The 23493-nt window shown below is 38.6% G+C and overlaps 1 protein-coding gene across 1 annotated transcript in view; it reads right to left on the minus strand.

Annotated features, from left to right (window-relative positions):
• Positions 1-23493, minus strand: part of CNTN5 (contactin 5) — a 1437259-nt gene that overhangs the window by 75090 nt on the left and 1338676 nt on the right. Inside the window, exon 18 of the mRNA XM_065881340.1 lies at positions 7255-7404. Coding sequence (XP_065737412.1) covers positions 7255-7404 — 150 coding nt within the window. The remainder of the gene's footprint in view (positions 1-7254; positions 7405-23493) is intronic.

Below are 23493 nucleotides of genomic sequence, written 5' to 3' on the forward strand. Positions count from 1 at the left end.
AGTAATCCTGGTTGTAGATATTTCTCCTTCAACACTTTATATATGTCCTGCCACTTCCTTCTGGCTTGCAGAGTTTCTGCTGAAGGATCACCTGTTAACCTTATGGGGATTACCTTGTGTGTTATTTGCTGTTTTTCCCTTGCTGCTTTTAATATTTTTTCTTTGTATTTAATTTTTGATAGTTTGATTAATATGTGTCTTGGAGTATTGCTCCTTGGATTTATCCTCTGTGGGACTCTCTTTGCTTCCTAGGCTTGATTAACTATTTCCTTCCCCATATTAGGGAAGTTTTCAACTATAATCTCTTCAAATAGTTTCTCAGTCCCTTTCTTTATCTCTTCTTCTTCTAGGACCCCTATAATTCGAATGTTGGTGAGTTTAATGCTGTCCCAGAAGTCTCTGAGACTGCCCTCAGTTCTTTTCATTCTTTTTTCTTTATTCTGCTCTGCAGTAGCTATTTCCAGTATTTTATCTGCCAGGTCACTTATCCGTTCTTCTGCCTCAGTTATTCTGCTATTGATCCCTTCTAGGGAATTTTTAATTTCATTTATTGTGTTGTTCATCAGTGTTTGTTTGCTCGTTAGTTTTTCTAGGTCCTTAAACGTTTCTTGTATTTTCTCTATTCTATTTCCAGGATTTTGGATCATCTTTACTATCTTTACTCTGATTTCTATTTTAGGTAGACTGCTTATTTCCTTTTCATTTGTTAGGTCTGGTGGGTTTTTACCTTGCTCCTTCATCTGCTGTGTGTTTTTCTGTCTTCTCATTTTGCTTAACTTACTGTGTTTGGAGTCTCCTTTTCGCAGGCTGCAGGTTCGTAGCTCCTGTTGTTTCTGGTGTCTGTCCCCAGTGGCTAAGGTTGGTTCAGTGTGCTGTGTAGGCCTCCTGGTGGAGGGGACTAGTGCCTGTGTTCTGGTGGATGAGGCTGGATCTTGTCTTTCTGGTTGGCAGGACTGTATCTGGTGGTGTTTTTTGGGGTGTTTGTGGCCTTATTATAATTTTAGGCAGCCTCTCTGCTAATGGATGGGTTTGTGTTCCTGTTTTGCTAGTTGTTTGGCATAGGGTGTCCTGCACTGTAGCTTGCTGGTCGTTGAGTGAAGCTGGGTCTTGGCATTGAGATGTAGATCTCTGGGAGATTTTTGCCGTTTGATATTACATGGAGCTGGGAGGTCTGTTGTGGACCAGTGTCCTGAAGTTGGCTCACCCACCCCAGAGGCACAGCCCTGACACCTGGCTGGAGCACCAAGAGCCTTTCATTCCACATTCCACATGGCTCAGAATAAAAGGGAGAACAAATAGAAAGAAAGAAAGATAATCAAATCAAATAAAATAAAGTTATTAAAATAAAAAAAGTAATTATTAAGAAAAAAGGTTGAAAAGTAAAAAAAAAGAAAAAGAAAAAAAAAATCCAAAAACGGACAGACAGAACCCTAAGACAAATGGTAAAATCAAAGCTATGCAGAGAAAATTACACACAGAAGCATACACATACACACTCACAAAAAGAGAAAAAGGGAAAAAAAGTATATATCTTGCCACCAAAGTCCACCTCCTCAATTTGGGATGAATCGTTGTCTATTCAGATATTCCACAGATGCAGGTACATCAAGTTGATTGTGGAGATTTAATCCGCTGCTCCTGAGGCTGCTGGGAGAGATTTCCCTTTCTCTTCTTTGTTCGCACAACTCCCGGGGCTCAGCTTTGGATTTGGCCCCGCCTCTGCGTGTAGGTCGCTTGAGGGCGCCTCTGTCCTTCGCTCAGACAGGACGGGATTAAAGTAGCAGCTCATTCGGGGGCTCTGGCTCACTCAGGCCGGAGAGAGGGAGGGGCACGGATGGGGGTAAGCCTGCGGCGGCAGAGGCCAGTATGACGTTGCTACAGCCCGAGGTGCGGTATGTGTTCTCCCAGGGAAGTTGTCCCTGGATCATGGGACCCTGGCAGTGGTGGGCTGCACAGGTTCCCAGGAGGGGAGGTGGGGATAGTGACCTGGGCTCGCACACAGGCTTCTTGGTGGCTGCAGCAGCAGTCTCAGCGTCCCATGCCCGTCTCTGGGCTCCGCGCTGATAGCCGCGTCCCGCGCCCATCTCTGGAGCTCCTTTAAGCGGCGCTCTTAATCCCCTTTTCTCGGGCACCAGGAAACAAAGAGGGAAGAAAGTCTCTTGTCTCTTTGGTAGGTCCAGACTTTTTCCCGGACTCCCTCCCGGCTGGCTATGGCGCACTAACCCCTTCAGGCTGTGTTCATGCAGCCAACCCCAGTTCTCTCCCTGCGATCCGACCGAAGCCTCAGCTCCCAGCCCTGCCCGCCCCGGCGGGTGAGCAGACAAGCTTCTCGGGCTGGTGAGTGCTGGTCGGCACAGATCCTCTGTGCGGGAATGTCTCCGCTCTGCCCTCCGCCCCCCGTTGCTGCGCTCTCCGCCCTGGCTCCGGAGCTTCCCCTCTCAGCCACCGGCAGTCTCCGCCTGGGGGGGGCTTCCTAGTGTGTGGAAACCTTTCCTCCTTCACAGCTCCCTCCCACTGATGCAGGTCCTGTCCCTATTCTTTTGTCCCTGTGTTTTCTTTTTTCTTTTGCCCTACCCAGGTACATGGGGAATTTCTTGCCTTTTGGGAAGTCTGAGGTCTTCTGCCAGCATTCAGTAGGTGTTCTGTACGAGCTGTTCCACATGTAGATGTATTTCTGATGTATTTGTGTAGAGGAAGGTGATCTCCACATCTTACTCTTCCGTCATCTTGAATCTCCTCCCCAGTATAGAATTTTTTAATAGTTGAAAATGAAACTGTCCTAGTACCTAAAAGAGCTTTGGATATAGTTGAGGCTGAAGCCAGAGATGAGATGGAACATACTGGAGAACAATGGTGGGAGAAGAATTAAGCTCTTATGTTTAAACTCTATGTATTTCAGTCTGCTCAGTAAACCCGTTACCTAACTGTAACATAATATAGTACAGAAAGTGCTAAGGCTAGGAAAGATTTTCATCTGATTGTTTACCTGATAGTCATATTTATCTGGTTGACCATTAATCTCTTAAATGTAGAAAAGTTTTTCCTTGTGTGGCAAAAAATATGTGACATTTTCCATTTCAAATTCCAAAGAGAATGACAGGACAGACTACAATACACTAAGAAACTAGAAAGTTATTGAATATGCAACAATGTGTTTAAGCAAAGTCTTTCATTTGACACTTCTTCTTCTCTGCTCCTTTTGTGTTATCTATGTTATAAGAACCAAAGAAAATGGCTACGTGTTGTGACAATATCATGATCCACTTATGGATGAGGATGGCTAGACAAGAAAAGCAGCGTGGAGAGCCCAGACATGGAGGTGGAGAAGGGGGATGTAGAGGGGAACATGGTGCTCTGTACTGTGCACCACACTCTGAAGGGCTCTCTTGACTCCCCAACCATTCAGGTGGGTTGAGGGGCCAGGATGGATGACACACAGTCTGCTGTGGAGACTTCTCAACAGGACAATGTCTTGGAGATAACTGCAAGCCAAGAGACTGAATAGCTCTTACTATGTTGACAAACATATATTTAACCTGAAAATGTTTCCTCTATACGAAAATAGCAACATGCATAATTACTTTCGTTTAAATTTATATTTATTAAAGTAATAACTCATTTAAATTCATGATAATAATAATAATAAATGGCTAATGTTAAGCACTTACCATGTGCCAAACTCTGTACCTTCATTATATTATTTAACACAATAATCCAAGGGAGTAGGTTGCTATATGATCTCCATTTTACAAGTGAAAAAATGGAGCCTTGAACAATGCATATAGCTTACCTATGTTTATTGTTAGTAAGTGACAGAGAGGAACATTAATCCAGATCTGCCTAACTCTGAACCTCAAACTCTTAATTACTGGTATTAGGTAGCACCTTCTTTGATCTCTCTCTATCAGTTCATCATAATTTGAAATAAAAAACTGCAGGTATTGAGATTTAAACCAAGAGCTTTAATAATAATAGAAATTTTATAGAACAGAGAAGACCAAACCTTTCTAAACTATAGATTACATAGTTAATGGTATCTTCTCTCCTTTTCATTTATCTTTCATCAGTTAGTGTTATAAATATGTAACACAGAATATTAAAGTTCAGTTAAATGAGAGAATTACTCAATTAAATGAGAGAATTGTTCTTGTTAAATTCATATTTACATATTTTATCATTTCTACCAGAGTGTTTATTTCAAAATTCATTTCCTAAAATGTGATTTTTCTCTCTTGAGTGTCATCTTTTTAAATGGTAGGGAAAGCATTCCCAATATTCAACACAAACTTATATACTGGTTTGAAGATAGTAACACATTTCCACATTTGCAAATTTCTTTCTCTCTCACTGTAGCTAACAAACCCACTAAAACTTGTAAGAAAATTGAACTATAATAAATAAATATAAACATACATTAAAGTGCAAACATATACAGGTATCCCTTACTTTTCAAAAGTTTGCTTTATACCACTTTGTTTTTCACAAAAGACCTACATTAGTACCTATTTTCACAAACTGAAAAAAATCTGAATAGATTTTCTCTTTTATGAAAAAGGTGAAAAATGAAAATTGGTTCTTCACTTTAGGCCATTTTGGCTTACAAGTTTTCTTAGAAATGCTTTCCTTTCAGATAGCTGGGGAAATCTGTATTTGTATCACGATTTTGACATCCTAAAAATAATAAGTTGACTAAACCAATTTATCTTGTATTTATTGCTTATGAAGAGTATTTTGATGACCATAAAATTCAAAATATACCCTACAGTATATTGCAAAGAAAAATTAACCGTTTTTGGTGTGTGGGCAAGAAACAATCTAAGGTAAAAATGCTTTACTAAAACTGCTTTGGGATTTAGAATATTCTAGTAAAGAGGAGAATTTTAAAGGGACATAAAACTTTTGATTCAATATCCCGAGTGTGAGACCTTTTCTCTTCTAGGCAGCTCCATTGGTTTTCAAAGATTACTTGGCCCATTAGAACAGCATCATCTTTTAAAATACAGGACATGTACTTAACAGAGGCAGAGTGCATCACTTGAGAGGATGTCTCAGGATGTTAGTGTCCCTTTTAATCTGTGCTGCCTGGCAAAACAGGCACAAAACTCAACCCTTGGTTCAACACCATTAGCAGCTTTAGCCCTGTGTGGTACCAAAGCACAAGAAGCATAAAGTATGCAGTACAGCCTTCCTCAACTCACTTTTCAAAAAAGAGTATTTCATGTATTTTTCATGCTATTTCTCTTCTCTTCCATAAGATTTTAATGGACTAGAGTATGTCATGTGTATAGAACTCATGATAAAATGGAGAGACAGGCGCTATATGATTGAAGTAGCTTCAGAAATAGACAAGGGACAAATCTTTTAAAATGCATTACCTGAATACGATTTAACTTGAAAAGTGAAAGTGTTGTTGTTATTTTTAATAGCACAAAGAGATTTGTACTACAGAAAGTCTAAAATGATTATTCACCCCAAACGGATTATTTATTTTGAAATGAATATTTATAGAGAACATCTGAATTAGGCAGTAATCTTTGCCTTTGTTTAAACACAATTAACAATATGCAAATTAAGGCAGTGCTTTTTAGAAAATATGTGAGCCTAAGTACTAATATTGGCAGTCATTTCAATATCTGCACAGTGAGTACATAAAATGAGGAACAACTAACCTGTTATGCCCTTAATTAATGAACACCTGTACACAATGAAAGCATGGCTGATTTCACGAATGTATGGAAATCCAACCTAGCAATTAATGTTCAATTAAAAATTCACACTATTGAAAAAGTAGCAGAAAAAAAACAACTTGTGATAGGCAAATCACAAAAGCAGAAAAGTTGGATTTTTCTGTGAATGAATCTTTTCCAACATATTTAGACTAGTTTTTCTTTTCTTGATTGCTTAATTTTTATATGAAAAGAATTTGAACATCTTTTTAATGATTATTCACACTTTATGCAATAAGTTGATCATTTGGGATTCTTTTCTTTTCTTTCTTTCTCTTTTTAAGAACCCGATTGAATGTGTTTTAGAGAAAGAACTATTTTGATAATTTATTTTAATTATTATAAGCTTTGTTCGATTTCTAAGAAGTCACAAATCACATTTTTGGTCCAATTCTATAACTATGATACAAAATGTACAATATACAGTTCATTCTTAACTTTCTATGTACATGTGTCTCTGACCTGGGTCCTGATGTGGATAGCAGCATATAAAGGAAAGAAAAGGAATATTCCTTTTTAATCTTTCAACAAAGACATATGGAGTACCAGTGCCAGACATTGTTCTAGGTATTGAAGATAAAACAGTGAACAAATAAGACAAAATTCTCATCCTTAGTGTACTTACATTGTAATGATTATTGAGATTCATGCTATCATTGAGTGTAAAGACATTAATTTGTATTTCTCCTTCTCGTATCTGTAATCGACCCCCCTCTTCATTTCTCTGTTGTTTTAATCTTTCTTATCAACATTATTGATATTTGTGTTTGCCTAAGCTAGTGCCTTACTAAATACTTTTTATATACAATTTTATAGGGACATACAGATAAATCTCAATAAGACTTTGTCCAAAGTAATTAAAACTCTACTAACAATTTTTCTTTATTCTGCTTCTTCCAGATGATGGACAAGTTATCTTAACATTTGTTTTTAAATAAAGCTGTTAATTTTCCTTGTGTGGTCTTTAGAAAGATTCTATCAGAGATACTTCATTCTAAAAGGCCGGAAGAATACTGTTTTTTTTTCTAAGTTAGGAAGCAGTTATTTTACACATAGACATCAAGATGGCAGTAGGTCAAGTTAAGACTATGTTTGTCTTTACCAAGTGTAATTTATACAGACGGTGAAGGGCAACATAAAGAGTTTAAGGAAGTACCCTATAATTAGAGGTAACTGTTATCACTGGTGAAAAAGAGGGTGAGCTAATCTATTCTGAATTTTATAGGTCTGCTGTATTGAATGAATATAATTAGAAGAAGAAACTAACTGCTTCAGTTTCATGGTAACTTGATGCAGGCAAGGTTTGGGAGGAAATTGAAGCACCTAGACCTGTACTTGTAGAAACAAGGAAAGAATGTTCTGAAAACAGATAAAATGAAAGAATTATTTTGAAGAAAAATATTTTATGATGTCTAGGTAAATGAATCAGGAAAAATTATACTAAAGCAAGCATTAATGGTTAATTAAACTTGCTTTAAAAGTGATTAGGGACATACCAAAGAGAATGCTGACTCCCCAATATTCTTACCTGCTTCATTTGTGCGGATCATTCGAGATGGGGTGCTTGGATCTCCAGTCCCAATTGGATTGGTGGCCACCACTCTGAATTCATATTCCACCCAGGGGTTCAGGTCCACTGCCATGGCTGATTCCATGTCCCCTGTTATGATTTCTGGGACTGTGGAGAGGAAGCAGATTTCATGCCTTTAAGTGAACTGGAAATGCTTATAGATCGCAATCAAAGATATCACAGGCACTGACATAATTGGCAGGCTGCTGTGTACATCCTTATAACACATGGTCATGTGTCACCTCCCATCTCATTAGTAAAATGAAAATCAATCTTCAGAAGTAAGCACTTGCACATGTCAGTTTGTTGTAGTTAGAAATCTTTCATCTCATATTTACACATAAATTGACATAACATAACTTGCCATGATCATTTTGTCAACCCCTCAGCCCCAGATAAGACACCAACTAGTGCTCTAATTTAAGCAAATAGTTCTCATATTTCTAGAGAAATTTCTTGAGCAGTTTTCTCCTCACAGTTCTGGCAAACATGCTTAGCCACTTGGCAGTTCCAAGCAGCAGAGTAAGAATATATTTCTCTAATTTAAAAACTCCAGGTCGGCGGGAAGATGGCGGAAGAGTAAGACGTGGAGATCGCCTTCCTCCTCACGGATACACCAGAAATACATCTACACGTGGAACAACTCCTACAGAACACCTACTGAAGGCTGGCAGAAGACCTCAGAGCTCCCAAAAGGCAAGAAACTCCCCACGTACCTGGGTAGGGCAAAAGAAAAAAGAAAAAACAGAGACAAAAGAATAAGGACGGCACCTGCACCAGTGGGAGGGAGCTGTGAAGGAGGAAAAGTTTCCACACACTAGGAAGCCCCTCCGCGGGCGGAGACTGCGGGAGGCGGAGGGGGGAGCTTCGGGACCGCGGAGTGGTGCACAGCGACGGGTGTGGAGGGCAAAGCGGGGAGATTCCTGCACAGACGATCGGTGCCGACCGGCACTCACCAACCCGAGAGGCTTGTCTGCTCACCCGCCGGGGCGGGCGGGGCTGCGAGCTGAGGCTCGGGTTTCGGTTTTGGACGGAGCGCAGGGAGAGGACTGGGGTTGGCGGCTTGAGCATAGCCTGAAGGGGTTGGGGCGCCACGACTAGCCGGGAGGGAGTTCGGGGAAAAGCCTGCACCGGCCGAAGAGGCAAGAGACTTTTTCTTCCCTCTTTGTTTCCTGGTGCGCGAGGAGAGGGGTTTAAGAGCGCTGCTTAAAGGAACTCCAGAGACGGGCGCGAGCCGCGGCTAAAAGCGTGAACCCCAGAGACGGGCGCGAGCCGCGGCTGAGGGCGCGAGCCCCCGAGACGGGCGCGAGCCGCGGCGGGAAGCGCGAGCCCCAGAGACGGGCGCGAGCCGTGGCTGAAACCGCGGACCCCAGAGACGGGCGGGAGACGCTGGGGCTGCTGCTGCCGCCACCAGGGGGGCTGTGTGCGAGCACAGGTCACTCTCCGCGCCCCTCTTCCGCGGAGCCTGTGCAGGCCGCCACTGCCGGGTTCCCGGGATCCGAGGACAGCTTCCCCGGGAGTATGCACGGCGGGTCTCAGGCTGGTGCAACGTCACGCCGGCCTCTGCCGCAACGTCACGCTGCCTCTGCCGCCGCAGGCCCGCCCCGCACGCAGTGCCCCGCCTTCCCCCATCCCCCAACCCCCGGCCTGAGTGAGCCGGAGCTCCCGAATCAGCGGCTCCTTTAACCCCGTCCTGTCTGAGCAAAAAAACAGACGCCCTCCAGCGATCTGCGCGCAGGGGCAGGGCCGGGTACAAAGCTGAGATCCTGTGAGCTGTGAGAGCAGGGAGGAGAGGGGGAGGTCTCTCCCGGCAGCCGCGGAGGCGGCGGATTGAAGCTCCACAATCAACTTGATGTGCCCTGCATTGTGGAATACCTGAATAGACAGGGAGTGATCCCAAATTGAAGAGGGGGAATTTAGGAGCGAGATCTGTGATTTTTTTCCCTTTTCCTCTTTTTGTGAATGTGTGCATGTATGCTTCTGTGTGAGATCTTGTCTGTATACTCTTGCTTCCACCATTTGTCCTAGGGCTCTATCCGTCCATGGTTTTTTTTTTTTTTTTTCTTTTTTTTTTTTTTTTTTTTTTTGCGGTACGCGGGCTTCTCACTGCTGTGGCGTCTCCCGTTGCAGAGCACAGGATCTGGACGCACAGGCCCAGCGGCCATGACTCACGGGCCCAGCCGCTCTGCGGCACGTGGGATCCTCCCGGACCAGGGCACGAACCCGCGTCCCCTGCATCGGCAGGCGGACCCCCAACCACTGCGCCACCAGGGAAGCCCCATGGTTTTTTAAAAAAAAAAAAAAAAAATTTTTTTTTTTAATAATTAATTTTAATTGTAATAACTTTATTGAACTTTACCTTCGTTCTTTCTTTCTTTCCTTCCCTCCTTCCCTCCTTTAGACAGCGAATCACCCCAGGTTGAGGGGGTGGTCTCTGGGAGCAGGATTTATGATTTTTCCCCCTTTGCCTCTCTTTGTGAACGTGTATGTGTATGCTTCTGTGTAAGATTTTCTCTGTATAGCTTTGCTCCCAACAGTTGTCCTAGGGCTCTATCCGTCCATGGTTTTTAAAAAAAAAATTTTTTTTTTCTTAATAATTAATTTTAATTGTAATAACTTTATTGTACTTTACCTTCGTTCTTTCTTTCTTTCTTTCCTTCCTTCCTTCCCTCCTTTAGACAACAAATCACCCCAAATTGAGGAGGTGGTCTCTGGGAGCAGGATTTATGATTTTTCCCCCTTTGCCTCTCTTTGTGAACGTGTATGTGTATGCTTCTGTGTAAGATTTTCTCTGTATAGCTTTGCTCCCAACAGTTGTCCTAGGGCTCTATCCGTCCATGGTTTTTTAAAAAAAAATTTTTTTTTTCTTAATAATTAATTTTAATTGTAATAACTTTATTGTACTTTACCTTCGTTCTTTCTTTCTTTTCTTCCTTCCTTCCTTCCCTCCTTTAGACAGCGAATCACCCCAGGTTGAGGAGGTGGTCTCTGGGAGCAGGATTTATGATTTTTCCCCCTTTGCCTCTCTTTGTGAACACGTATGTGTATGCTTCTGTGTAAGATTTTCTCTGTATAGCTTTGTTTCCAACATTTGTCCTAGGGTTCTATCTGTTCTTTTTTTTTTTTTTTCTTTCTTTCTAAATATTTTTTAGTACAATAACTATATTATACTTTATTTTATTTTTACTGTATCTTCTTTCTTTCTGTCTTTTTTCCTTCTTTCCCTCCTTCCTTCCTCCCTTCCTCCCTCCCTCCCTCCCTCCCTCCTTTCTTTCCTTCTTTGCTTCTTTCTTCCTTCCTTCCTTTCCTCCTTTCCTTCTCTTTCCTCAAACTTCTACTAATTCTCTCTACATTTTCTCCTTCTTTCCCTCCTTCCTCCCTCCCTCCCTCCCTCCCTCCTTTCTTTCCTTCTTTGCTTCTTTCCTCCTTCCTTCCTTTCCTCCTTTCCCTCTTTCTTTCCTCATACTTCTACTAATTCTCTCTACATTTTCTCCTTCTTTCCCTCCTTCCTTCCTTCCTTCCTTCCTCCCTCCCTCCCTCCTTTCTTTCCTTCTTTGCTTCTTTCTTCCTTCCTTCCTTTCCTCCTTTCCTTCTTTCTTTCCTCATACTTCTAATAATTCTCTCTACTTTTCCTCCCTTTTATTCTGAGCCGTGTGGATGAAAGGCTCTTGGTGCTCCAGCCCAGGAGGCAGGGCTCTGCCTCTGAGGTAGGAGAGCCAACTTCAGGACACTGATCAACAAGAGACCTCCCAGCTCCACATAATATTAAACGGTGGAAATCTCCCAGAGACCTCCATCTTAACACCAGCAACCAGCTTCACTCAACGACCAGCAAGCCACAGTGCTGGACAACCTATGCCAAACAACTAGCAAAACAGGAACACAACCCCACCCATTAGCAGAGAGGCTGCCTAAAATCATAATAAGGCCACAGACACCCCAAAACACACCACCAGACGTGAACCTGCCCACTAGAGAGACAAGATCCAGCCTCATCCAGCACAACACAGGCACTAGTCCCCTCCACCAGGAAGCCTACACAACCCGCTGAAACAACCTTAGCCACTGGAGACAGACATCAAAAACAACGGGAACTACGAACGTGCAGCCTGCAAAAAGGAGACCCCAAACACAGTAAGATAAGCAAAATGAGAAGACAGAAAAACACACAGCAGATGAAGGAGCAAGATAAAAACCCACCAGACCTAACAAATGAAGAGGAAATAGGCAATCTACCTGAAAAAGAATTCAGAATAATGATAGTAAGGATGATCCGAAATCTTGCAAGTAGAATGGACAAAATGCAAGAAACAGTTAACAAGGACCTACAAGAACTAAAGATGAAACAAGCAACGATGAACAATGCAATAAATGAAATTAAAAGTACTCTAGATAGGATCAATAGCAGAATAACTGAGGCAGAAGAACGGATAAGTGACCTGGAAGATAAAGTAGTGGAAATAACTACTGCAGAGCAGAATAAAGAAAAAAGAATGAAAAGAACTGAGGACAGTTTCAGAGAGCTCTGGGACAACATTAAATGCACCAACATTTGAATTATAGGGGTTCCAGAAGAAGAAGAAAAAAAGAAAGGGACTGAGAAAATATTTGAAGAGATTATAGTTGAAAACTTCCCTAATATGGGAAAGGAAATAGTTAATCAAGTCCAGGAAGCACAGAGAGTCCCATACAGGATAAATACAAGGAGAAATACGCCAAGACACATATTAATCAAACTATCAAAAATTAAATACAAAGAAAGCATATTAAAAGCAGCAAGGGAAAAACAACAAATAACACACAAGGGAATCCCCATAAGGTTAACAGCTGATCTCTCAGCAGAAACCCTACAAGCCTGAAGGGAGTGGCAGGACATACTGAAAGTGATGAAGGAGAAAAACCTGCAACCAAGACTACTCTACCCAGCAAGGATCTCATTCAGATTTGATGGAGAAATTAAAACCTTTACAGACAAGCAAAAGCTGAGAGAGTTCAGCACCACCAAACCAGCTTTACAACAAATGCTAAAGGAACTTCTATAGATAAGAAATGCAAAAGAAGGAAACGGCCTATAATAACGAACCCAAAACAATATAGAAAATGGGAATAGGAACATACATATCGATAATTACCTTAAATGTAAATGGACTAAGTGCTCCCACCAAAAGACACAGATTGGCTGAATGGATACAAAAACAAGACCCTTATATATGCTGTCTACAAGAGACCCACCTCAGACCTAGAGACACATACAGACTGAAAGTAAGGGGATGGAAAAAGATATTCCATGCAAATGGAAACCAAAAGAAAGCTGGAGTAGCAATTCTCATATCAGACAAAATAGACTTTAAAATAAGGACTATTAAAAGGAATAAAGAAGGACACTACATAATGATCAAGGGATCGATCCAAGAAGAAGATATAACAATTGTAAATATTTATGCACCCAACATAGGAGCACCTCAATACGTAAGGCAAATACTAACAGCCATAAAAGGGGAAATTGACAGTAACACATTCATAGTAGGGGACTTTAACACCCCACTTTCACCCATGGACAGATCATCCAAAATGAAAATAAATAAGGAAACACAAGCTTTAAATGATACATTAAACAAGATGGACTTAATTGATATTTATAGGACACTCCATCCAAAAACAACAGAATACACATTTTTCTCAAGTGCTCATGGAACATTCTCCAGGATAGATCATATCTTGTGTCACAAATCAAGCCTTGGTAAATTTAAGAAAATTGAAATTGTATCAAGTATCTTTTCTGACCACAACGCCATGAGACTAGATATCAATTACAGGAAAAGATCTGTAAAATATACAAACACATGGAGGCTAAACAATACATTACTTAATAATGAAGTGATCACTGAAGAAATCAAAGAGGAAATAAAAAAATACCTAGAAACAAATGACAATGGAGACACAACGACCCAAAACCTATGGGATGCAGCAAAAGCAGTTCTAAGGGGGAAGTTTATAGCAATACAAGCCCACCTTAAGAAGCAGGAAACATCTCGAATAAACAACCTAACCTTGCACCTCAAGCAATTAGAGAAAGAAGAACAAAAAAGCCCCAAAGCTAGCAGAAGAAAAGAAATCATAAAAATCAGATCAGAAATAAATGAAAAAGAAATGAAGGAAACGATAGCAAAGATCAATAAAACTAAAAGCTGGTTCTTTGAGAAGATAAACAAAATAGATAAACCACTAGCCAGACTCATCAAGAAAAAAAGGGAGAAGACTCAAATCAATAGAATTAGAAATGAGAAAGGAGAAATAACAACTGACACTGCAGAAATAAAAAAAATCATGAGAGATTACTACAAACAACTCTATGCCAATAAAATGGACAATCTGGAAGAAATGGACAAATTCTTAGAAATGCACAACCTGCCAAGACTGAATCAGGAAGAAATAGAAAATATGAACAGACCAATCACAAGCACTGAAATTGAAACTGTGATTAAAAATCTTCCAACAAACAAAAGCCCAGGACCAGATGGCTTCACAGGTGAATTCTATCAAACGTTTAGAGAAGAGCTAACACCTATCCTTCTCAAACTCTTCCAAAATATAGCAGAGGGAGGAACACTCCCAAATTCCTTCTACGAGGCCACCATCACCTTGATACCAAAACCAGACAAGGATGTCACAAAGAAAGAAAACTACAGGCCAATATCACTGATGAACATAGATGCAAAAATCCTCAACAAAATACTAGCAAACAGAATCCAACAGCACATTAAAAGGATCATACACCATGATCAAGTGGGGTTTATTCCAGGAATGCAAGGATTCTTCAATATACGCAAATCTATCAATGTGATAAACCATATTAACAAATTGAAGGAGAAAAACCATATGATCATCTAAATAGATGCAGAGAAAGCTTTTGACAAAATTCAACACCCATTTATGATAAAAACCCTCCAGAAAGTAGGCATAGAGGGAACTTTCCTCAACATAATAAAGGCCATATATGACAAGCCCACAGCAAACATCATCCTCAATGGTGAAAAACTGAAAGCATTTCCACTAAGATCAGGAACAAGACAAGGTTGCCCACTCTCACCACTCTTATTCAACATAGTTTTGGAAGTTTTAGCCACAGCAATCAGAGAAGAAAAGGAAATAAAAGGAATCCACGTCGGAAAAGAAGAAGTAAAGCTGTCACTGTTTGCAGATGACATGATACTATACATAGAGAATCCTAAAGATGCTACCAGAAAACTACTAGAGCTAATCAATGAATTTGGCAAAGTAGCAGGATACAAAATCAATGCACAGAAATCTCTGGCATTCCTATATACTAATGATGAAAAATCTGAAAGTGAAATCAAGAAAACACTCCCATTTACCATTGCAACAAAAAGAATAAAATATCTAGGAATAAACCTACCTAAGGATACGAAAGACCTGTATGCAGAAAATTATAAGACACTGATGAAAGAAATTAAAGATGATACAAATAGATGGAGAGATATACCATGTTCTTGGATGGGAAGAATCAACATTGTGAAAATGACTCTACTACCCAAAGCAATCTACAGATTCAATGCAATCCCTATCAAACTACCACTGGCATTTTTCACAGAACTAGAACAAAAAATTTCGCAATTTGTATGGAAACACAAAAGACCCCGAATAGCCAAAGCAATCTTGAGAACGAAAAAAGGAGCTGGAGGAATAAGGCTCCCTGACTTCAGACTATACTACAAAGCAACAGTAATCAAGACAGTATGGTACTGGCACAAAAACAGAAAGATAGATCAGTGGAACAGGATAGAAAGCCCAGAGATAAACCCACACACATATGGACACCTTATCTTTGATAAAGGAGGCAGGAATGTACAGTGGAGAAAGGACAGCCTCTTCAATAAATGGTGCTGGGAAAACTGGACAGGTACATGTAAAAGTATGAGATTAGATCACTCCCTAACACCATACACAAAAATAAGCTCAAAATGGATTAAAGACCTAAATGTAAGGCCAGAAACTATCAAACTCTTAGAAGAAAACATAGGAAGAACACTCTGTGACATAAATCACAGCAAGATCCTTTCTGACCCACCTCCTAGAGTAATGGAAATAAAAACAAAAATAAACAAATGGGACCTAATGAAACTTAAAAGTTTTTGCACAGCAAAGGAAACCATAATCAAGACCAAAAGACAACCCTCAGAATGGGAGAAAACATTTGCAAATGAAGCAACTGACAAAGGATTAATCTCCAAAATTTACAAGCAGCTCATGCAGCTCAATAACAAAAAAACAAACAACCCCAACCAAAAATGGGCAGAAGACCTAAACAGACATTTCTCCAAAGAAGATATACAGAATGCCAACAAACACATGAAAGAATGCTCAACATCATTAATCATTAGAGAAATGCAAATCAAAACTACAATGAGATATCATCTCACACCAGTCAGAATGGCCATCATCAAAAAATCTAGAAACAATAAATGCTGGAGAGGGTGTGGAGAAAAGGGAACACTCTTGCACTGCTGGTGGGAATGTGAATTGGTTCAGCCACTATGGAGAACAGTATGGAGGTTCCTTAAAAAACTACAAATAGAATTACCATATGACCCAGCAATCCCACTCCTGGGCATATACCCTGAGAAAACCAAAATTCAAAAAGAGTCATGTACCAAAATGTTCATTGCAGCTCTATTTACAATAGCCCGGAGATGGAAAGAACCTAAGCGCCCATCATCGGACGAATGGATAAAGAAGATGTGGCACATATACACAATGGAATATTACTCAGCCTTAAAAAGAAATGAAATTGAGATATTTGTAATGAGATGGATAGACCTAGAGTCTGTCCTACAGAGTGAAGTAAGTCAGAAAGACAGAGACAAATACCGTATGCTAACACATATATATGGAATTTAAGGGGAAAAAATGTCATGAAGAACCTAGGGATAAGACAGGAATAGAGGCGCAGACCTACTGGAGAACGGACTTGAGGATATGGGGAGGGGGAAGGGTGAGTTTTGACAGGGCGAGAGAGAGTCATGGACATATACACACTAACAAACGTAGTAAGGTAGATAGCTAGGGGGAAGCAGCCGCAAGGCACAGGGATATTAGCTCGGGGCTTTGGGACAGCCTGGAGGGGTGGGAGGGGGAGAGTGGGAGGGAGGGAGACGCAAGAGGGAAGACACATGGGAGCACATGTATATGTATAGCTGATTCACTTTGTTATAAATCAGAAACTAACACACCATTGTAAAGCAATTATACCCTAATAAAGATGTTAAAAAAAAAAAATATATAGTAATTACCTCCCAGGGAGGCTGTGAGGAGAAAATGAGTTAATACTTGTAAAACTTTTGCCACATTGCCTAGGAGATGGTAAGTTTTATGTGCTTAGTAAATAAAATGCCTCTTTGCCTTGTAAAAAAAAATAAATAAATAAAAAAAAATAAAAACTCCAGTTTGTGGTTTCAAAGTGGAAGCTCTGAACTCTCCTTGGAGTGATTTTTGCACTACATTTAGATTTTATTAAAACATAAAATTGTGTGTCAATATAATTACCACATAGTAAAGTATTTTTTACATAGCGTTTATGCTCTATTTGACTGCTTTTCTTGTTCACTCATCTCTGCTGTGTAGGAAATATTTCTGGAAGAACATTTGTTATAGAGGTGAAAAGGGGGAAAGTAGAAAACCTCCCTTATGAAGTTCAATCATTCTCTGGGTTTGTATCAGCCCTGGATTTCTGTTTAAACATGGCAGGACAGTGGCAGGGGGGAGCTTTTGATCTGATGACTTGATGGACTTTTACTGTGACAAGGTATAATTAAATGCATCTTGGATTTCCCATAAAAATCTCTTTTGAAATGTAACAGTAGAATATTACCAAATAATTAGCTTCCTGAAAGGTGAATGATCAGCCCATAGGCAGTGTGGGCTGCCTGACAAATATCACAGCCCTACAGAGCTGACTTTTTAAAGCAGTGAAATGAAGACATGAAAAAAGTCTGTCCCCTTTTGCTGCACTGGCAAATGAGCCACATGCTTGGAGTCTAAGAGGTAGGGGATAAAGGCCACTGTTCAGTCCATAGCTTGGTAGAATACTGAGCTGTGTATGCCAAACATAAAGGTGGGAAGAAGAGATGCCAAGACACTCAGCTCTCCCTAGAGCCCAACATACACTGCTTCACCAGTACTTGCCTTGGGTCCCTCAGGACTTACTGTTTCATTGACTTCTGTTTATGTCAGTCATTTCAAGCAACTCCAGACAGATAGGTCGTGCCTCATCCGTTTTATTCTAATGCCCATAGAACTCTGCACATTTCCTCTTTCTGTCTCAGTTGTCATCCTTCCCTACTGTTTAAAATCCTTTTATTAGGGCCTTTGGAGTTCATAATCCATCATTAGCAAAATTGCCATATACTCATTCTTCTTTCTGAACATTCTTCCAACTTTTAACTACAGTAGAAACATGAATCCACTCTAAGGCAACTTTACGCCTCTCAAGGGGTGGCCCTCTTAAGATATTGTAAAGAAGAGGTCAATCCATCTCAGTTGTGTCTCTCTCCTCCCCACCTCCCCTACAAATGTCTCTACAGCAAGCATGCAGGTATTTTTCCCACTTAAAAACAAATCAAAACAAAATTGTCTCAAAATTTTCTCTCCTTCCAGCCTTCACTCAGTCTCTATGTTTCTTTTATAGCAAAACTTCTTGAGAGTTATTTGTGCCTTATTTGCTATCTCCAATTATTCTCTTTCTATTCACTCTTGAACCCACTCCAATCAAGCTCTTACCTCCAGCATTCCACTATAACTGCTCCTGTAAAGATCACCAATGGTCTCTATTGCTAAAACCGTATGGTTGGGTCTCTGTTCCTTAGATTGTTTGTTCTAACATCATGCTATGACACAGTTGATCATGCTCTGCTCTTTGAAATACTTTTCAAAACTTCTGTTTTTCTCCTTTCTGATTATGCCTTATCAATCTCCGTTGCTAGTTTCTTTTCTTCTTCCAGGTGCACCACAGTTCTACTAACTCCCATTTTTTTTTAACTCCATGGTGATCTTAGCTAGTCTTATGATTTTAAATACCTTCTGTATGCTGATGACGCCAATATTTTCAGCCATGAACTTCCTCCCTAAACTCCAAATTCACATGTCCTATGACCTATTAAACATTTCTATTTAGATGGGATTCTTAACCTTAATTTCCCCCACCTACTTTTGCAGTATTCCCTACTCAGTGAATGACAATTTCTGTATCCAAAATTTGGGGGTCATCCTGGATTTCTTTCTTTTTCCCCTGCACTACTCCAACTCATAAGCAAATTATGACGTCTCTGACTTCAGAGTGTTTTGATTTCTCCACTTCCCTTTGCAGCAAAACTTCTTAAAAGAGTTGTCTGCATTAACTTTTCTCCATTTTCTCTTAAACCAATTCTTGTGAGACTTTAGTCCTTACTATTTTACTAAAACTTCTAGTGTCAAGATCATGAATTACTTCTATGTTGCTTAAATCAATGATCAATTCTCATTCCTCGTCATACTTTCCAAGTCAGCAGCATTTGACCCAATTGATTACTTTCTCTTCCTTGATAGATTTTACTCTTTTTTTCTGTCAGGAGCTCACATTCTTTTTTTTTTTTTTAACAAATGGTTGCTTCCCCTTTGTATCCTTTGGATGGCTCCTTTTCCACAACTTCTTTCTATTCGATACTTGAGGGCTTAGTTTTCATACTCCTTTCTTCTTTATTTTATGCTTATATCCTTGGAGATGGCATGCAGTTTTATGGTATTAAATGAAATTTATATGCCAATAATTTCCTAATTTATATCTTTATTCCAAACCTCACTCTTAAACTCCAGCCTTGTATATATAATTGCTGTCTGATCTCTTTAAAGGCGTCTCCCCCAAATACAGTCATACAGTGGTTAGGATTTCAACATATTAATTTTGGGGAGACACAAGTCCGTCCATAGCAGGCAGGTTGTGATTTTTTTAATTTTTTAAAATTTATTTTAATTTTGGAAATTCACTTGATGCACAATCTATGTTAGTTTCACGTGCACTACAGAATGATTTGACATTGCATACATTATGAAATGATTGCCACATTATGTCTAGTAACCATCTGTCCCTAAACAAATATATTACAATATTACTGACCATATTCTTAGGCTGTATATTACATGCCTGTAACTTATTTATTTATAACTAGAGATTTGTACCTCTTAATCTCCTTCACCTATTTCACATCCCCCAATACCAACTTTCTGGCAATATCTGTCTGTTCTATGTATCTAAGAGTCTGTTTTCATTTTGTTTTCTTTCTTTTTTTGTTTTTTGAATTCCATATATGAGATCATGTGGTATTTGCTTTTCTCTGATATTTCATTAGCATAAGACCCTCTAAATCCATACACATTATGTCAAATGGCAAGATTTCATTATTATTATAGCTGAGTAATATTCCATTGTTTATATATTTACCACATATTCTTTATCCATCTATCAATGAACACTTAGGTGGCTTCCATATCCTGGCTATTATAAATAATGCTGCAATGAACATTGGAGTGCATACATCTTTTGGACCAGTGTTTTTGTTTTGTTTAGATAAATACCCTGAAGTGGGATTGCTGGATTTTATAGTAATTCTATTTTTTAAAATTATGCAATCAAATTTTTAATAACAAAGATACTATTTTTAACGTGGCCAAATATACTTGGCTAAGTCCAGATTTAAAAAATATCAAGAGCTTGGTCAACGATAAGAGCTTGTGGAGGGAGCATCAGTGTTCTGCTGCATTTCTGCATCTGGCAATACAACAGCAAGCACCAGATTTTAGTAATCCTATTTTTAATTTTTTTGAGGAAGCTATTACTGTTTTCCATAGTGGATATACCAACTTACATTCCTACTAAGAATGCACAGGAGTTTCCTTTTCTCCATATGCTCACCAACATTTGTTATTTGTTGCTTTTTTGCTAAGAACCATTTTCACAGGTGTGAGGTAATATCTCATTGTAGTTTTGACTTGCATTTCTCTGATGCTTAGTGATGTTGAGTGCCTTTTCATGTGTCTGTTGGCCATCTCTATGTTTTCTTTGGAAAAATGTCTATTTAGGTCCTCTGCCAATTTTTTAATCAGGTTGTTTGATTTTTTTATTTGATGTTGAGTTGTATGAGTTCTTTGTATATTTTGGATATTAAACCCTTATTAGATGTATGATTTGCAAATATCTTCAAATATTTCAGTCTACCTTTTTGTTTTGTTGATAGTTTCCTTTGTTATGCTAAAATTTTTTAGTTTGATGTAGTCCCATTTGTTGATTTTTGCTTTTAGTGCCCTCATCTGAGGAGACAGATCCAAAATAAATATTAAGACTGATGTCGAACAGTGTACTATGTTTTCTTCTAGGAATTTTATGGTTTCATGTCTTACATTTAAGTCTTTAATCCATTTTGAATTTATTTTTGTATATGGTGTGAGAAGGTAGTCCAATTTGATTCTTTTGCATGTAGCTATCCAGTTTTCCCAGCATTATTTACAGAAAAGCCTTTCTTCTCCTCATTTTATATTCTTGCATCCATAGATTAGTTAACCATATGTGTGTGGGTTTATTTCTGGGCTCTCATTTCCCATACTATTTTGATTACTGTAGCTTTGTAGTACAGTTTGAAATGAGGGAGAATGATGCCTCCAGCTTTTTGTTTCTTTCTTGATTGTTTTGGCTATTTGGGGTGTTTTGTGTTTCCATACAAATTTTAGAATTATTTGTTCTAGTTCTGTGAAAATTGCCATTGGTATTTTGATAGAAATTGCATTGAATCTTTAGATTGCCTTAGGTGGTTTGGTCATTTTAACAATATTAATTCTTTCATTATATCATTTTCTATGTATAGTATTGTTTCATCTGAAAACAGTGAGTTTTACTTCTCCTTTCCAATTTGGATTCCTTCTATTTATGTTTTCTTGTCTGATTGTTATGGCTAGGACTTCCATAAAGGTAGTAAAAGTGGGCATACTTGTTTTGTTCCTGATCTTAGAGGAAATGCTTTCAGCTTTTCACCATTCAATATGATGTTAGTTATGGGCTTGTCATTTATGACCTTTACTAGGTTGAAGCATATTTCCTCTATACTTACTTTGTTGAGAATTTTTATGATAAATGGATGTTGATTTTTTCAAAAGCTTTTCTGTATCTACTTTGATATGTATATGATTTTTATTCTTCAATTATTTAATGTGGTATATCACACTGATTGATTTAGGAATATTGAATCATCTTTGCATCCCTGGTATAAATCCCACTTAACATTGCTGTATGATCTTTTTTATGCATTGTTGAATTCAGTTTGTTAACATTTTGTTGAGGATTTTTGAATCCATGTTCATCAGTGATATTGGCATATATTTTTATTTTTTGTGTTGTCTTTATCTAGTTTTGTTATCAGGGTGATGCTGGCCTCATAGAAAGAGTTTAGAAATGTTCCTTCCTCTTCAATTTTTTTGGATAGTTTGAGAGGAATAGGTACTAACTCTTCTTTAAATGTTTAGTAGAAATACCCTTTGAAGTCATCTGGCCCTGTACTTCTTTTTGTTGGCTTTTATTTTTTTTATTACTGATTCATTTTCAATACTAGTAACTGATCTGTTTTAGTTTCCATTTCTTTCTGATTCAGTCTTGGGAGATTATAAGTTTCTAGAAATTTATCTATTTCTTCTAGATTGTCAATTTATTGGCAAATAATTTTTCATAGTAATCTCTTATGATCCTTTATAAGAGATTAGTATTATTATTATTTATGTAACGGTTGTAACTTCTTTTTCATTCTTGATTTTATTGATATGGGCTTTCTTTTTCTTGATGAGTCTGACTAAAGGTTTATCAATTTTGTTTATACTTTCAAAGAAACAGCTCCTAGTTTTATTGGTTTTTGTTTCCTATTGTTTTATTTAGTCTCTATTTCACTTATTTCTGCTCTGAAATTTATTATTTCATATCTTCCACTAACTTTGGGTTTTATTTGTTCCTTTACTAGTTCCTTTAGGGGTAGGGGTAGGCTGTTTCCTTGAGATTTTTCTGGTTTCCTGAGGTAGACTTGTATTTCTAAAACTTTAGAACTGCTTTTGCAGCATCCCATAGATTTTAAGACGTTGTTTTAATTTTCATATGTCACCAGGAATTTTTTTGACTTCCTTTTTGATTTCTTCAGTGACCCATTGATTTTTTTAATAAGGAGTCTTTCATTTCTTAATGTTAGTTATTATTCTTTTTTTCCAAATAATATACCTTAGCAGAACAATGCTTTCTTTATTTTTTAAATTTTATTTTATTTATTTATTTATTTTGGCTGTGCAGCCTGCGGGATCTTAGTTCCCCAACCAGGGATTGAACCCATACCCCCTGCTGTGGAAGTGCAGAGTTTTAACCACTGGACCACCAGAGAAATCCCCTGCCATTGGTTGTTGAGTAGTACATTGTTTAGCCTCCATGTGTTTGTGTTTTTTTGTAGTTTTTTCCTTGTAGTTGATTTCTAGTCTTAAATCATTGCATTTGGATAAGTGCTCAGTATGGTTTCATTCTTCATGAATTTACTGAGACTTGTTTTGTGGTCTAGCATGTGGTCTATCCTGGAGAATATTTCATGTGCACTTGAGAAGAATGTGTATTCTGCTGTTTTTGGATGGAATGTTCTGTAGATATCTGTTAATCTATCTGGTCTAATGTGTCATTTAAGGGCAGTGTTTCCTTATTGGTTTTTCTGCCTGGATGATCTGTTCATTGAGGTAAGCAAGATCTTAAATTCTCCACTATTATTGTGTTACTGCCAATTTTTTCTTTATGTTTGTTAATATATGCTTTATGTATATGTGTTCCTATCTTGGATGCATATATATTTACAACTGTTATATTTTCTTTTTGGATTGATCTCTTTAACATTATGTAATATCTTTCTTTGTCTCTTGTTACAGTTTTTGTTTTAAAGTCTATATTGTCTAATATAAGTATTGCTACTACAGCTTTCTCTTTGTTTCAATTTGCATGGAATATCTTTTTCCAACCCTTCACTTCCAATTTGTTTCCTTAGAGTTCATGTGAGTCTCTTGTCATTGCATATATGGCTCTTGTTTTTTCATCCATTCAGCCACTGTATTTCTTTTGATTGGAGCATTTAGTCTATTTAA

This window comes from Phocoena phocoena, chromosome 8, assembly GCF_963924675.1.
Source record: "Phocoena phocoena chromosome 8, mPhoPho1.1, whole genome shotgun sequence".
NCBI classification, from domain to species: domain Eukaryota; kingdom Metazoa; phylum Chordata; class Mammalia; order Artiodactyla; family Phocoenidae; genus Phocoena; species Phocoena phocoena.